At 39.1% G+C, this 14,909-nt stretch overlaps 1 protein-coding gene and 1 long non-coding RNA gene across 2 annotated transcripts; one reads left to right on the forward strand and one right to left on the reverse strand.

The window, feature by feature from the left end:
- Positions 1-7,598: 7,598 nt before the first annotated feature.
- LOC134215723 (uncharacterized) lies at positions 7,599-8,563 on the forward strand. Its single transcript, XR_009980282.1, has 3 exons — positions 7,599-7,840; positions 7,903-8,020; positions 8,148-8,563. It is a non-coding gene; the product is annotated as an uncharacterized LOC134215723 (long non-coding RNA).
- A 1,198-nt stretch (positions 8,564-9,761) lies between these two features.
- LOC134215725 (proteasome subunit beta type-1) lies at positions 9,762-11,059 on the reverse strand. Its single transcript, XM_062694854.1, has 2 exons — positions 10,970-11,059; positions 9,762-10,454 (listed from the first exon to the last, which is right to left on the reverse strand). The coding sequence occupies exons 1-2, from the start codon at positions 11,050-11,052 to the stop codon at positions 9,842-9,844; spliced, it is 696 nt and encodes a 231-aa protein (XP_062550838.1). The 5' UTR covers positions 11,053-11,059; the 3' UTR covers positions 9,762-9,841.
- Positions 11,060-14,909: the final 3,850 nt, after the last annotated feature.

Raw genomic sequence — 14,909 nt, forward strand, 5'->3', positions numbered from 1 at the left:
AGTCATTCAGGTGTTGGTAGCGTCGTGTCAATTCGTCCATCGCCAGAGTTTGCCGGGGTAGAGCAAGATTGTTTACCGTGTGCACCTTCGGGATCCAATGTACGTTCGATTCTTGCACTCCAGAAATTTCCAACGCCAGCATCACGGAGCTCGTTTCTTGCCGTTGGTGATCTGCTGTCCATCCCAGACACAGTGGGTATGATTCACCTTCTAAGTCCAACTCCTTCAGCAAACTGTGTTCCATCAAGGTTGCTGATGATCCGTCGTCCAAAAAGGCAAAGGTGAAAACAGATTTTCCTCTCCCGTGAAGAACAACCGGAACATATCGAAAAAGGATCTTACTAACACTGCTGATGTGAGTATTACATGTTTCGCTGGGCACTTGAACGCTGGTCTGCGGTTGCGACAACGGTTGGGTCGACGTTTGCAACTCCTCCTTTCGGTGATATCTGGAGTCATCGTGTAGTAGTTCGTGGTGCATATATGAACAACCATTTCTTCCGCAAGCTTGCTTTACCACACATGCTCCGAAGTGCTTCGCCAAACACTTGCGGCATAACTTGTGCTGTTTCAACGCTGTCCATCGTGCCCTATATTCAGCTCCTTGAACTTCTTACACAACTCAACGCTGCTGCATCCTCCGTGACAGATAACGCAAGGTTTGCTAACTTGCTTCGTCGACGCTGACGGAGACGCTTTTCCGTAAGATGCACGGCTGGGGCTATGTTCAAAATGTACGTGTACTTCTTCCTTCCGACTACGCTTCTCGGATTTGATAACATAGGTGCTAAAGGATGAGGGTACCGTCACTACACACGCCGCTTCTACAAGCGTACCTAGCCAAGCACTAAAATCCGATAGTGTGATTCCTTGCAATGTTTGCCGATGCTTCGCCCAGTCGAGCTTGATAGTTGGCGGCAATCTCTCAACAAGTTCTTGCAGGAGTGCCACATTACACAAGTGCTCGTTTAGTCCCCAATTTCTCCGTCTTCGGCGCTGTCATCTCCCGAATCTTGCATACCAGCGAGTGCACGATTATTTCTGGACGACCAAACAGTGTACGCAACGTACTGATAACTCCTTCAAGTCCGGCTGGATGTAACAACCGGCTTCTTACAACCTCGAGCGCCTTTCCTTTTAGACTTCGCTGAAGCCGAAGTAGGTTTTCCTCGTCGCTGAAACCGCACATTCTGGTGGTACTCTCATAGGTGGCAATAAATAACGGCCACTCCTCGGGATTGCCGCTAAAGATAGGTAGCTCCTTCGCCACCGCATGCCTTGCAGCGAGTTGACTTCTGCTCAGCTCATTGGAAAAGGTTACCGAGGGTAGTCCAGAGGGGTGATTCGGGTCAAACGGATCTGCATCAGCATTCAAACCATTGCTACTCCTTGGTATGGGTTCGGTGGTGCCAATCTCCATTGCCCGCAATCGTTCTTCAAGACGCTTCGTCTCAAGATCCTGCTTCTGTGCCATTTCCTGCAGCTGCCTTTCCATACGCTCCATCATCTTGCACACATCTGCTTCTGCACAGGTCTCGCCACCTAGCGTTGTAGAATTTGCTGTAGGTGGAAGCACAGTCGGTTGAACAGACAGTTCGTCTCGAATCTGCTGCTCCCTTTTCTCCATTCGGCGCTGAAACTGGTGCTGTAGATCATTCAACGCGTTCTTCATCTCGCGATCCTTCTCCTCCAGCATCTTCTCATAGGCCATCTGCTGCTCCTCAAACCTGCGTTGCATTTTCTCCATCTGCTTTTGGAACTCCATTAGTTGTTTATTGTGTTGCTCCTGGTTGCCTTTCGCCGACTTGGTCACTTCCTCTCGTGCTGGAACTGTCAAATGGGTCGGTGGGACCTGAGCTGCACGCCTTGCTTCGCACGATGCACAACTCCAATCGACATCCTCAATCCCTTGATCTACTCCCACGCACATATAGTGAAACCATTCACCACAGTCGTCACAACAAACCATCCGGCTATCATCCGGACTCTTACACACTCCACAACTCACACCCGGCTTCGGAACATTCGCTCGAGTTTCTCTCGGCATTGTATAGCTTCCCCGATCGCGTACTAAATGGATTTTTTAAAATGTTGCAAATATTGCAACGAAAGAGACAAATTTCTGGTTCTTTAAACGATTTATTGAAGCACAATCAGCTACAGTGACGATGACGACAGTAGCGTTAAAAAATCCCTGACAAATGACATAATTTGATACGTAATATGAGTATTTCATGTTGTTCATAATAGATTTAAGGTTTCATATTTGTATATAAGTATCATTTAGGGTAATAGCATATGTAATAGTATAGGGTATGTAATTTTAGGGTGACTTACATTTAGTGTCTCTTTTAGTTATTTAGTCCTTTAATCGATGGTGGGTGATCTAGAACCATAATTAAGGTTATGCGCTTTTCACAACAGTACATTATGCACTCGAATACCTGCTTTAGATCCTGATACTGTTCACTTCTGCCTTTGCTTGGAGTTTCCGTATGGATTCGTTTTGATAGCTGTGTATTTTATGTTTAATGTTAGAATAAGTACATAATATCTTCTGTTTATTTGATATCACCCACCTGTGCTTACTCGACGTAGTATTAGATTAGATTTAGCTATATTGTACCAACATGAGACCACCAATTCATGCTATGTGGTTCATTTAGAATAAATAATGCACTGTAGGATATTATTAAGTAGTACATAAGCAATAATTTCAAGTAGAATTAAGAAAAATAGTATTTTAAGTTGGTTTGTGAACACACTCTCTGACTTGCAATTATTTATCTGCTCTTCCCTGCTGACGTTTATCGGTGTTTATATCTCAAGTGTTTTTGTACCTTAACTAACATTTTGGTGATGCGACGCGTCCACTTTTAATGGTCTGTTGACACGAACAGGTACGTATCATTACGGCGGATGGATGTACGGTGCGAAGCAACGAGAAGTTGTGACAATCATATTAACCACTGAGAAAAGTAATTTGGTTGCCCAACTGAGTGTTCCAGTGCAAGTTTTGCGGACAGTATGCCAGAGTCGCTCCAGAATGTTCAGCAAACAAACATTAAAAGTTACATCAAAACTGTGACTTTTTGTATTTTGCAAATATTTTCATGAGGTAATACAAAAATATTCCCATATTCACATAGGATGATGGGTTTACAAATATTTATAGGTACCAACTGAATTTGACCCTTAGTAAGTTATAGTTTTCTAGAAATCAAAGGGGGGCGTTTTGGCCAGATGGGGCGCATTATACCGTCTTACCCTATCAAGGTCTCTGGAAATTACGAATATACACGCTGCCAGCGTTACGATAGTTACTAACCAACCATGTTACCACATGTTACAATAGCTATTCAATCCGACGAGCGCCTGATAGATATGCAACCTGACGTACAGTGCGGAATCATTCGTTTTGTTGTCACTCAACCCATGGAATCCGCCTTTTGGTAGGCATTTAAATCAGGGATGCCAGATATACAGACATGTCTGTATTTATACAGACTTTTGGTCTTGCATACAGACATCATGCAGGTTACAGACATTATACAGACTTTTGATTGATGTTACAGACTTTTACAGACATTTGTTATCTTTGGAGAAAAACCAAAGCAGAAAAAAACATGAAATCCTGAGAATCTCCAATGATGATTCCAGTATAAATTAAAACCTAATGTTGCTTTTGAAAACATTACATAGGGAATCCTGAGAGAACAACACTAAAGAAAATCGAATAAATTTTTCTGAGGACCCCGGAGTTTTAGTTAGGAATTCTTGAAATAAGCCTGGAATATGCTTAAATGTATATTCTTTGGAATAATTGTACAAACCTCATAAAGATTTTATAAGTAATTCGAAGGTGAACTTGGACACTTGAATGGAAGAACTTGATTTTACAAGCATCTGCTGACAAAATGCACATCAGAGTTGCTAACGTCACAGACATTGCAGATAGTACAGAAAGGGCTCCTGCCAAAATTATGCAAGGGCCGCCTGTGTCCGATTCGGAGCCGCGAGATGATCTGCTGTTAAAATAGGGAATATATGTACACGCTGATGTGGTCCCATTAATTTTCCGGAGGTGAACGGATGTAGTTGTCCAGTTTTTACCAGTTTTCTCAAATGATTTTCTTCATGCAGGTTTTGACATCACCAAACGGGACGGATGTCTTGAAATGTTGGCACTGATGTCCGACTTCGGCAAGGAGATCTGCCTTGTTGTTGCCAGGCACTCCGCAGTGCCCCAGGATCCAAGGGAAGGTTGTGTTCGAGAGCATATTCGCTAAGATGCTTTGGATCCTGTTGTGCTTAGGCTTATCACTCTGGAACGTGAAGATGGCGCTGGCAGAGTCTAAAAGTACGAGGATGGGTACCCTGGCCGGGTACAGTACGGCGCCGTGGCTTAGTCGCCCAACCAGCGGAATGAGGACGTGTCCTCGAGCGCATTTGCTGGTTGTCAGAGTCTACCAAGTTCCGGACAAAAGCAAGAAGGTTGCCGGAGAATCCCCATTATTGCCACTGTTAGAAGTCCTGATGAAAGCCTTGGAAATGTTCTAGATCCACGTGCTTGCAGTCGTTGTAGGCGTTGTGCAGTACATCTTCTAGATATGTAGGCTGACCATACGTACCGTATTTAACGGGACAGTCCCGTTTTTTAGACCTAATTGTGCTGTCCCGTCGTAATCTAAAAAATCCTCAATTTGTCCCGTATTTTTATTGATTTTTTCAAAGAGCTCCAAACTATTATTCAAACAAATACATTATTTTAGGCAATTAATGTTCATTTTCGATTATTATTTTTGAATCTTCCAAAGTAGGAAATTATTTTTTTTTTGTTCATGTGAACAAAATCAATAGACAAGATTCCCAAGATGTGAGGCTACTTTAAGCATCATTTAAATCAATTTCGATTAAAAAAATACGTGAATAGATAAGATTTGACATCTGCCGGGTTGTTACGGAGATCCTGAAATATTTTGCGCGCCAAATCCGCGCTGACTAAATTAAATTTAAAATTAAAAAACTAAAAAGTGCCATTTCCGCGCGACATGAAATCCATTTCGTGCCAAATCCGCGTGACCCAGAATTAAATTTTATGCAAATACACGTGAAATATCAATTTTGGTTTCCGCAATCTACTAAACGTCTTCTCTTCGAGATCGTTTTTTAATATTCCTGATTTTAAATATGATTAATAGCTTCAATTTTGCACATGGTTTGTACCAAATTTAAAGAAGGACTAAGAAAATCTCAGTTAATTTAACAACCCCCACCGACCATCTAAGTTTTCACCACAAGAAATACTAAAGCTAAGAAAACAAGAGCTAAACATCCAAAACTATTTCAATACGCACCGCTTTTTAAATGAGATGATGATTTTGACATTTTTTGTTCCGTTATTGTCAGTGGAATTCGACACAAAGATGCAGATCATAATTGATGAATAGATGAACTTGGCAAATAACAAAAAATCTTCTAAAGCAAAAAAATTATGCAATCTTGTTGTAATTATAAAATTGCGTAGAGCTTCGAATATTCCCGAGCATATCTGTCGAAATTAATCCTGGTACTCTTGCAAAAGTTCCCCAGGGAACTTATGCGGAAATTCATTCTGGAATTTTGTTATAAATTGAATATAATAATTTGATGAAAATTCAAGTAAATTATTCAAAAACAACCTGCGGAAAATCTTTAGAGATTACTTGCGGACATCCCTTCATTAATTCCTGTGGAAAACGGTTCGGAAATTCATGCAGAAATTGACTGCGGGTGACTTGCTGCGTAAAAACTTCCGAAAAACCTTTCATCAAATTCGAGGCGCAATTTGTAAGGTTTTTTTTTTTACAGATATTCCTGTGATTACCGCTAACAAAATGTTTGAGAAAATCGTAACGTGAATTTTTGCGGAATTTTCTCTGGGAATCTGGAAAAAAAATCTTCCGGAAAAACATTCGGAGTTTCATTCATGAATTCCTGTGGAAATCGGTTTGGAAATTTCTGAAGACTTCCTCTGGTGAATGTGCCGGTGAACAACATTCCAAGCATTCTTTCGTAAATTCAAGGCAACATTACATTAATTGCTGCGATCAGCGCTGCAGTCATTTACGCAGGTCCTAAAATGAAGAATCGATATTCGATTTTCTTCCAGGGAACGATGAAGGTAATCATTCTAAACGTGTCGGTTTTTCTTTAGACTCAAAAATCGAAAAGAACATTGTTTAATTTGAAATTGAAAAATAGATGAAAAATGCTTCCTCGACATTTTCGGTCTTGTTTGACGTACGGATTCAAACGCACTAGCAAAACACCGCAGGGCACTTGACTCAACCTTTGACAGGTAATATATGGGGCTGACGTTTTGGGCTGATGGTTCATTCGTTCTGAAATGTTGCACAGCCCAAAATTTGCCTTAAAATGTCTTGAACACAAAAATATTATTTTTACTGATTTAGAATTTTACCAGAATTTTTATAACAACGGTACCAGTATTCTTGGCCGATGCACTATCGTTTGCAACCATGAACGAGGTAGGGCTTTAGGACCCAATTCCCCCAATTTTTTTTTTATAATTTAACGGATTCTAAATGCTGTAGAAATCCTCTTTAGGCTGTAGGCATTTATTTATTAAATTCATAGAATCCTTGTTAAATTTCTTAGGAGGTTTCGTATTTTTTCTGTGTATATTCTTGTAAATCATAGGAGTTATCCGAAAACATTGCAAAAATACTCATGAAATTACCGCATTTTTACAGGAATATCTTTTGAAGATCTCCTTTTAATATTTGAACAAATTTCTGCGGAAGCACTTACCGTTTTAACTAAAATTCCGAATGTGACTCATATTCCAAACACTCGTTTCAAAAAGGCCATTTTGGCTTTTTTCGTGTGTTTTTATCCATAGGAGCTTGAGTTCGTTTGTAATCCTCATGCTTAGTTTGGAAAACCGATGAAAATTATAATGTTAGGGCGCTAAAACGCCAGTGTTCGGAATATGAGTCATGTTCGGGATTTGAGTCAAAACGCTAACGAAAATGAAGCCCATCTAGGTAGACCATAAAACTAATTTTCAAATAAACGTCCGGAGAATCCTGTGATTCCTGTGATTATTTCATAATTTCCGAACTGTCACTTTTAAGTTTAATTTGATTTTAATTCGCGAATCGGACCAAAGCCTAAGTAAATTACAATTAGTTTTATCATACATTATTGATTATTTCATTGAACGAAAACTTATTTCGAATTTCAGATTATTGTAGCCTTGATATTCAATGATACCTTGATATTCAATATTCAATACTCAATATACCAAAAATGTATGGTTTTGAGAAATTTTCTATTTCCAGTATACCTTTGAAGCCCCATACAGACAAATAAAGACATTTTACTGAGATTAACACAGACATTTAAAAAATGTATCTGGCATCCCTGATTTAAATTGTCATTTGCACTTTCAATCGCCGTGGGAGGTTGAGTAGTTTTATCTCGTTTTAAATACTGAAGGCTGTAAATGTTTCCTTTTAATTGAGTTCTCCAAGCGCAGTTTTTCGCACACCAACGTCACTGTATGGGATATATAAAATAAAAGTGGGTGGTAATCTTGTTGCGGCAAAAATATCACGAATACTTTTGGAGGAAGACAGCACACATTGACAGGAATACGGCAAAGTCACGCACACTTTCATTTATTTGGAGAAGTCAATTAAAGAAGGGTCAAAATCTCACTGTAGGTGGATTAATCCGGGTTTTTTTTAAATGGAACATGTTATGGGGGGACCATAATACTTATATAAACAAACTCCTGGTGACTCCTTTTATTATCACATGGTTACATTACATTGTATGGCTTGCATTAGGATAAAACCACATAAAACATTCAATTCATATTGTCTACCATTGTAGTGACCAAAAGCCAATGCTTCTCCACACTTCGTGATCTCCGCTTTATTGCCGACGAAACTGATTTTCATACCGACTCTTGCTACCCGATTCACCGAAAACAAATTGCAGCTGAGTCCAGGTACGTACAAGACATGCCTTACTTCACATTTCTTCTTTTTATTTCCAACGGCTGCGTACATCACAATATCACCATAATATTATGCCAACAAAGAAATCTAATCTAATCTAATCTCATACTTGCGCAGCCAATACTTGAAAGCATCCTGGAAAATGACGGTTTCTAAATTCCGTCATTTTTCTTTTCATACGGCCAGGCCAACTACGCAGTATGTACCGCAGAGATGATTTCTAGATACTGAGCGACCTCAGAATTTATAAACCCTTAAAGTCGATCCATACCATGAAACCGAGGGGATAGGAAGAAAGCGTGGACCTCCCGTACCAAACGCTTCCAGTTAGTATAAATAGTAATCAAATATTATATTAATAATTTTTTCGTTGGGAGCGAAGCTATTTAAAAGTCATGAAATGCTCCATTCGGCAAGTGATGGTTGACGTCGTGTTCAAAATAACTACATTCACTATAAATAAGAAAAGAAGAAAATCATCATTAGTAGGCGGTAACGTCAGCTTCTTTCCTCGGTAACAGTGTGATGACAATTCTGAAAATAAAAGAAGCGCTACCACAACATTAGAAGATTGGACACTTTAATTATACTCATGTTATTTTGAAATGCTTTTCCAGACTGCTATCAGAAATCAAGGGGGGTTAAATCCTTGATTCCAATCTAAGAAAAACATTACAGGGACATAAGTATGACTATTTGCGGTCGGGAAGCATCTAGAAAGTTGGAAGGAAGGATTAGTGTAGTATTTACTTAATGACTTACCGACAATTTCATAAGCACTACAGAATTGGAAATTGGGGAAGGTTTTCGTTGGGTCAGGATTTGCCTGTAGCTGGCAATGTGACCGTGGTAGACCTTACCCCGTAACACACCACGTAAAGGTGTCTACCCAGCATTACGGGAATTAATATTATGCCAACAAAGAAATTGGAGAAAAACTCCATTCGCCACTGCTGTGTTGGAACTCTAAAATACCACTTGGTTTTGTTACTTCACGGTATATCACAAGTCAGTCGAAAAGCCGCTTGGTGCGGTTTGGCTGAACCCCGACCAGTTAGGAACCATAGAACTACTTAAGAATTTCGGGATTTTATTTGAAAAATTTAAATTTTAAATCAAATAATAGCGGCACATCGGCCGTATAAACAATCATTTTTGTTAATCATTCTGATCACGCATATGCACAGCACATGTTTCTGGAAGGGACCAATTGAAATTTTTTGGGTAAAATATCCACGCGGGGGACACTAAATCCACTACATCTCCCACTGGGACATTGCCGCCTTGTAGCTCAGTGTTCATTTAGCACTTCCACAGTTTTCAACTGCGAGGTTTCTAAGCCAAGGTACCATTTTTGCATTCGTAGGTATATCATGAGGCTAACACGATGACACTTTTATGCCCAGCGAAATCGATACAATCCGGGAATCGAACCAAGCCACCCTCTCCTCAGCATGGTCTTGCATTGTAGCCGAGCGTCTTACCGCTAGGCTAAAGAGGGGCCTACACCCTCCTTCTCGATAATACACTATGTGAACATTTTTAAGTGCTAAGTCGAAGTTTATAAATCCTGTTTTGTCAGAAGCCTGAGATTATTTTTTGAAATTTGGCATAATCGAATTGAATGGTCAAGTCAAGTGAAATGCAGAATTTAAAAAAATCTTACATGGAGGAGTGGATCATCAGCAAGCTGAATAACTGTTTGTGATATTCAAATTTCAAACACAAAAATGATTTTTTTTTCAAATTTATTAGTTCAAGACAAACTGAAACTCACATGGAAAACATCCGTCCTCACCTACCAAACCGATTTAATCCTTCCTGAGCTGCACTACTTCTTCCTTAATGCCGTCCTTTGTAATAATGTTGATAACAACCGAATCCCCAGTGTATATATCACGCTCCGTAGCGGAAATGAACGTATCCTTTATAATAGAGATTGCCTTATCCAGCTGCACCGGAGTGGGCGTTACGTTGACCATATTCTTCAAGCCGATCTGATTATCCAGGACAGGCTGCAATAATGGTCCGGCCGACCCACCGGCGCGGTAGGTGGTTTTTTCACAGTGTCCAATCGGGTCGTAGCTGTAGATCACACCCTTTCCATCAGCGTCCAGTCCTGCCAAAACGTTGGACACGTAGTAGGGGAAAAATCGTCGATTGTACATCAGAATGGATAACATTTGAGCAACGGCGGGCGTAGACATATTCTTTTGGTGCTGATCCTTGTACATCTGCATGCGCACTTTGACCAAACTGGTCAGAGCCAGTGTGTCGCACCAGCATCCAGTGGATGCGAGTACCGTCCGCTCTGACATACGGAACAATTTGTTCTGTGTTCGAGTATGAATGGAGTATCCCGAACTCAGGCGAGTATCGGCTCCAATCACAGCGAAATCGTCTCCAGCGATTGCAACGACGCTCCTACGAAAAAAAAATGCATTTGTTTTAAAGGATTCTAAATTTATGGTTGGTATTTTAACTCTAATAAAAATATTTTTTGAACCCACGAAATTAAAATAAAAAGGCAAAACACTTGACTGTGCCAAGGCTAACCTAGTTTCTAATAATCTACATTAAGCCTGGGGCTAAAGTTCTCTTTAACATAGTTTAAAACATAAATTTAAAATTGAGTGATAATGACTAAATTTCCGTTATTGTTATCGACATCCTATTTGTAATACCATCCTACTACTAGCTTTATCCAGAGAGCTTTATCACTTCATAAATAGAATCTTGATGGATGTAGATCCCAGGGATTAAAGTACATTATATGATGTTTCATATCAAGTGATAGCCTCATAGTCTATATAGGCCAAAAAGCAATAATTGATGCACTCACCCTAGATACAAATGTAAAGAAAATAGCTTGTCATGAAACTTCAATCATAACCTAACCCGGTGATGGTACAACAAAAACTAATCCATTGAATACCTACCCTCCGTTGGATTCATACGGATAAAACTGAACCTGGCGCACTCCGGGAACTTCATATTCAGGGAAATTTTCAAACCCCAACATTTTCACGCTTATTACAAGAGAAATTGGATGATTTTAACAAGAACTCAAAACTTGCTGACTGTTTGCACTCTCCTAATGAAATGACAGCTTTACGACGATCTTGACTTGTCACTTGACAGATGAGCAGGGTCGACAGGGTCGCATCGCATTTTCGTTCGGCGCGATGTTAGCTCTTAAGCGGACTTCATTACCAGGGATGCCAGATTTGAAGACATGTCTTCGATTTGAAGACATTTGAATCTCTGTGAAGACATTCATTTCATAAAGACATTTTGAAGACTTTTTAAAATATTTGAAGACTTACCTTCTTATTTAAAGATACTTGAAGACAATCAATAAGCCAGCGAATAGAAAATATAATTTGATGACTAACTTATAAATTTTGTGACTTCTATATGCAAATCATTTAAATATTTCAAAAGTTATATTGCGCATTTTGCGCCGTGTTCGACTCCCATGCAAAAAATATTGTCCCACCAAAATATGTTCCCACCAGTTTCTCCATATATGGATGACGTCTCCACTACAAGAAAGAGCTTTTTGGGGTGTGAAATAAGGTGCAAGAATGATGTTTTGGATTGTCCTTTTGCTAATTTCTATACAATTGTACGTGTGAGATTTGTTTTGGTACTTCGACAAATTTGCACGGTATAGTCTATTCTCCAGTGAGAAAAGCAATACAGTAGACGTTCGATAACTGCAAGTCATTTAACTGCAATGCTTTTTAACTGCAATTCGATAGTTGCAACAGTTTTGCAGTTATCGGACCGCCAAGCTTCAAACTGATGTCAAACTCAATGACAGCTGCATTGCGCTGCACATTTAGATGCACTTTTATTGCATCTGACGTCGATTGACAACTGTTTGACGTCTAGAATGCGTTGCAGTTATCGAACGGCATTCGTTAACTGAAAAGTAAACATTTTGCAGTTATCGAACGGCTACTGTACATGATAGACTAATGTTTCTTGAAATTTCATACGTAAAAACACATTTACACTAGTCGGTTGATAAGGTTGACAATTGCAACACATTTTAGTTATGTGCTGGTTAAAAATTCCCGATGGCAGCATTCGCTTAAATTTTTCTTGGTAATTCTGGTGGAAGTCTAAATCAGTAAAAATAATATTTTTTATTTAAGACATATTAAGGCAAGTTTTGGGCTTTGCAACATTTCATTTTGGGCCCAAAAAATCGTGTAAAATAAAGAGAATTTCCCATTAATAGTCCGAGGAATTTCTCATAAAATTTCAAGAGAATTGAAATTGGAAATTCTTTTCCAATTATCTTGGAATCTTATATACAAAAATGAAATGGTCTGTGTTCGTATCCGCATAACTCGAAAACGGCTGGATGGATTTTTTTCATTTCTTCAGCAGAAACATTCGTTATAGTTTCCGACGGGTTTATATGATATTTCCTAATGCGAAAATTACGAGTAAAGTTGAGCAAATCGTGAAAAACTAAAATTGTGATTCCTATGCGAACTTTGCATGGGCAGATTCTCGCCTACTATGCAGGACAACGTCTGCCGGGTCAACTAGTTTATAATAATTTCAGTATGGGCAGTAAAGAAATTCCCCCAAAACTTAAACGAGAAATTTATCTTTATTTCCACAAATTTTTTTCTAAGTTCTTGCAGGAAAATCATCTGAACTCCTACAAAGAATTCATGTTTACTTCCACAAGAAATTTGTCTAAATTTGTCTGTCTTTCTGTCTTTCAAATACAAATCCGGAGTATCATTTGTATTTGGAAGTTGAGGGATGTCTCTTCGGATTTCCCATGTTTACCCATGTTCACATTTCTACGAAAATTAGTTTCATTTTTTCAGAAAATTTTCTTTAGTTTCCATTGAAAATTCTTACGAATGTCGACAAGAAATTGAAATTATTCTGGAGTTAAATGCGAGGTTAAATGGATATTTCTCAGAATAGCCACCCTAAATTATTTTTATTTGTTCAGGAGAATATTCTGAAAAAAATATCAGAGAAATTTCCTAAAAACCGCCAGAGTTTTTATTAAAGAAAGTTCAGGGTAAACTCGTTACAGTTCCTTGTTGAATTCTTCCTTGAATTCCTTTGATATTTTTCAAGAAATATTTTTGGGCACTCTTTCAGTATTTTAACTGGAAATTCCTCTAAGAATTTCTCCAGTAAATACATCTCTGGAATTCTTTTGAAATTTCCCATGAAATTCCTCCAGGAATTCGTCCAGCAATTTCTTTAGAGATTTTCAGAAAATTTTATCAGAGTTTCCTTTGGAAGTACCTCTGGCAGCTCCTTCATAAGTTCGTCCAGAAATTTTTCCGTTAGATCCTTCAAAAATTCCGTCGGAAATTCCTCCAGTTGTTCCTTCAGAAATTCCTCAGTTTGTTTCTTTCACGACTTCCTCCAGCAGATCTATCAGGAATTGCTCTCGAGGCTCCTCCAGGCATCCGTTCGGAAATTCCTCTAAATTTTCTGAAAAATTTCAGAAATTTTTCTGAAAGTTCCTTCACAAAATCCTTTGAATGTTCCAACAGCAATTCCTCCGGAAATTCCGTCAGGGATTCCTTTAGAAAGTCTCCGAAAAATTCATCAGGAATTTATCCTGAAGTTTCTCCAGACATTCTTCAGGAAATTTCATCAGAAAATCTTATGCAAGTTTCTCCAAGTATTTCACGGTGAATTGTTCCGAATCGCTACAGGCAATTCTTCAAAAATAAATTCAGAAAAATTCTACAAGGAAATTCAGTTAGAAAAATCCGTTGGAATTATATTTAAAGACTCATTAGAAAAACCAAGGGAAAGTCATTTCCCTTACTCATGAAGATTTAAAAGAATATTCTCTTGAATTCCAACAATTTGTAATTTTTTTTTTTTCGAGAGTTGCCCAAGTAACCATGAAGCTATATATGCTTGTAAGAAACACAGCCCTAAAAGTTGACTTAAAGTGGAAAAGGGCAATTATAAGATCGAATTAATGGCTCATTACTTTGACATGTTGAAATAAAGCATCAGTAATGCATCGCTGCATTTGTAATGCTAATTTAGAGTATTGTTGTCTGACAGTTGATGAATAAATGCAACTTCGCATCGTTAAAACTGATCTAATGCAATTAGCATTTAGCATGCCGATTTGTGATTGATATATGTGCAATATTGTAATGCTTGGTGTTACTTGGGTGACCAGATGTAGTCTTAATAGACTGGTATCTCGGCTGGGCTCTCCATGTGATACACAATACTAGCAGACGACTCAAGCTATGTTGCTCACTAGGTCACTGCGGCCTGGGTTTGTATTGTGATCATACCGATACATTATTCTTTCTATCTACAGTAGGGTGGCTCAAATTAGTATGGGAAAAACTTTTTGAATTTTTTTTGATGGGCCGCCCTCCCACTCGGCTCCACTCGACGCCCCGACGCTCCGGACAAAACCTCAGCCAAATCGATCAACGCCCGGGCGGCGCCAAACCCGCAGGAAGTCCACATGCAAAAATGTATGCCGAAACATCCAAAAACAGTGAATTGCAGATAGACGGCACAACCCGCGATGAAGAACCATAATACTCACTCAGATCCTGAAGAATCTAATACAGAATGTTATGCAGAAAACCGCGAGAAGATTAGAGTTTGCCCGGCTAAGTCATTAGCATTTCTTTGAAGTGGGGCTTGAGCAAATTTCGTTTCTTTTACCTTTGAAAAGAAATAAATTCACCCATACCACACTCCAGTAAAATGCTAATATCTTTGCCTAACAAACTCCAATCTTCTCGCGGTTTTCTGCATAACACTCCGTATCCAACTCCACAAGAACTGAATGAGTATCATGGCTCTTGATCGCGAATCGTGCCGTCCAACTGCAAATCACCG

The sequence above is a fragment of the Armigeres subalbatus genome, chromosome 2, assembly GCF_024139115.2.
Source record: "Armigeres subalbatus isolate Guangzhou_Male chromosome 2, GZ_Asu_2, whole genome shotgun sequence".
Taxonomy (NCBI): domain Eukaryota; kingdom Metazoa; phylum Arthropoda; class Insecta; order Diptera; family Culicidae; genus Armigeres; species Armigeres subalbatus.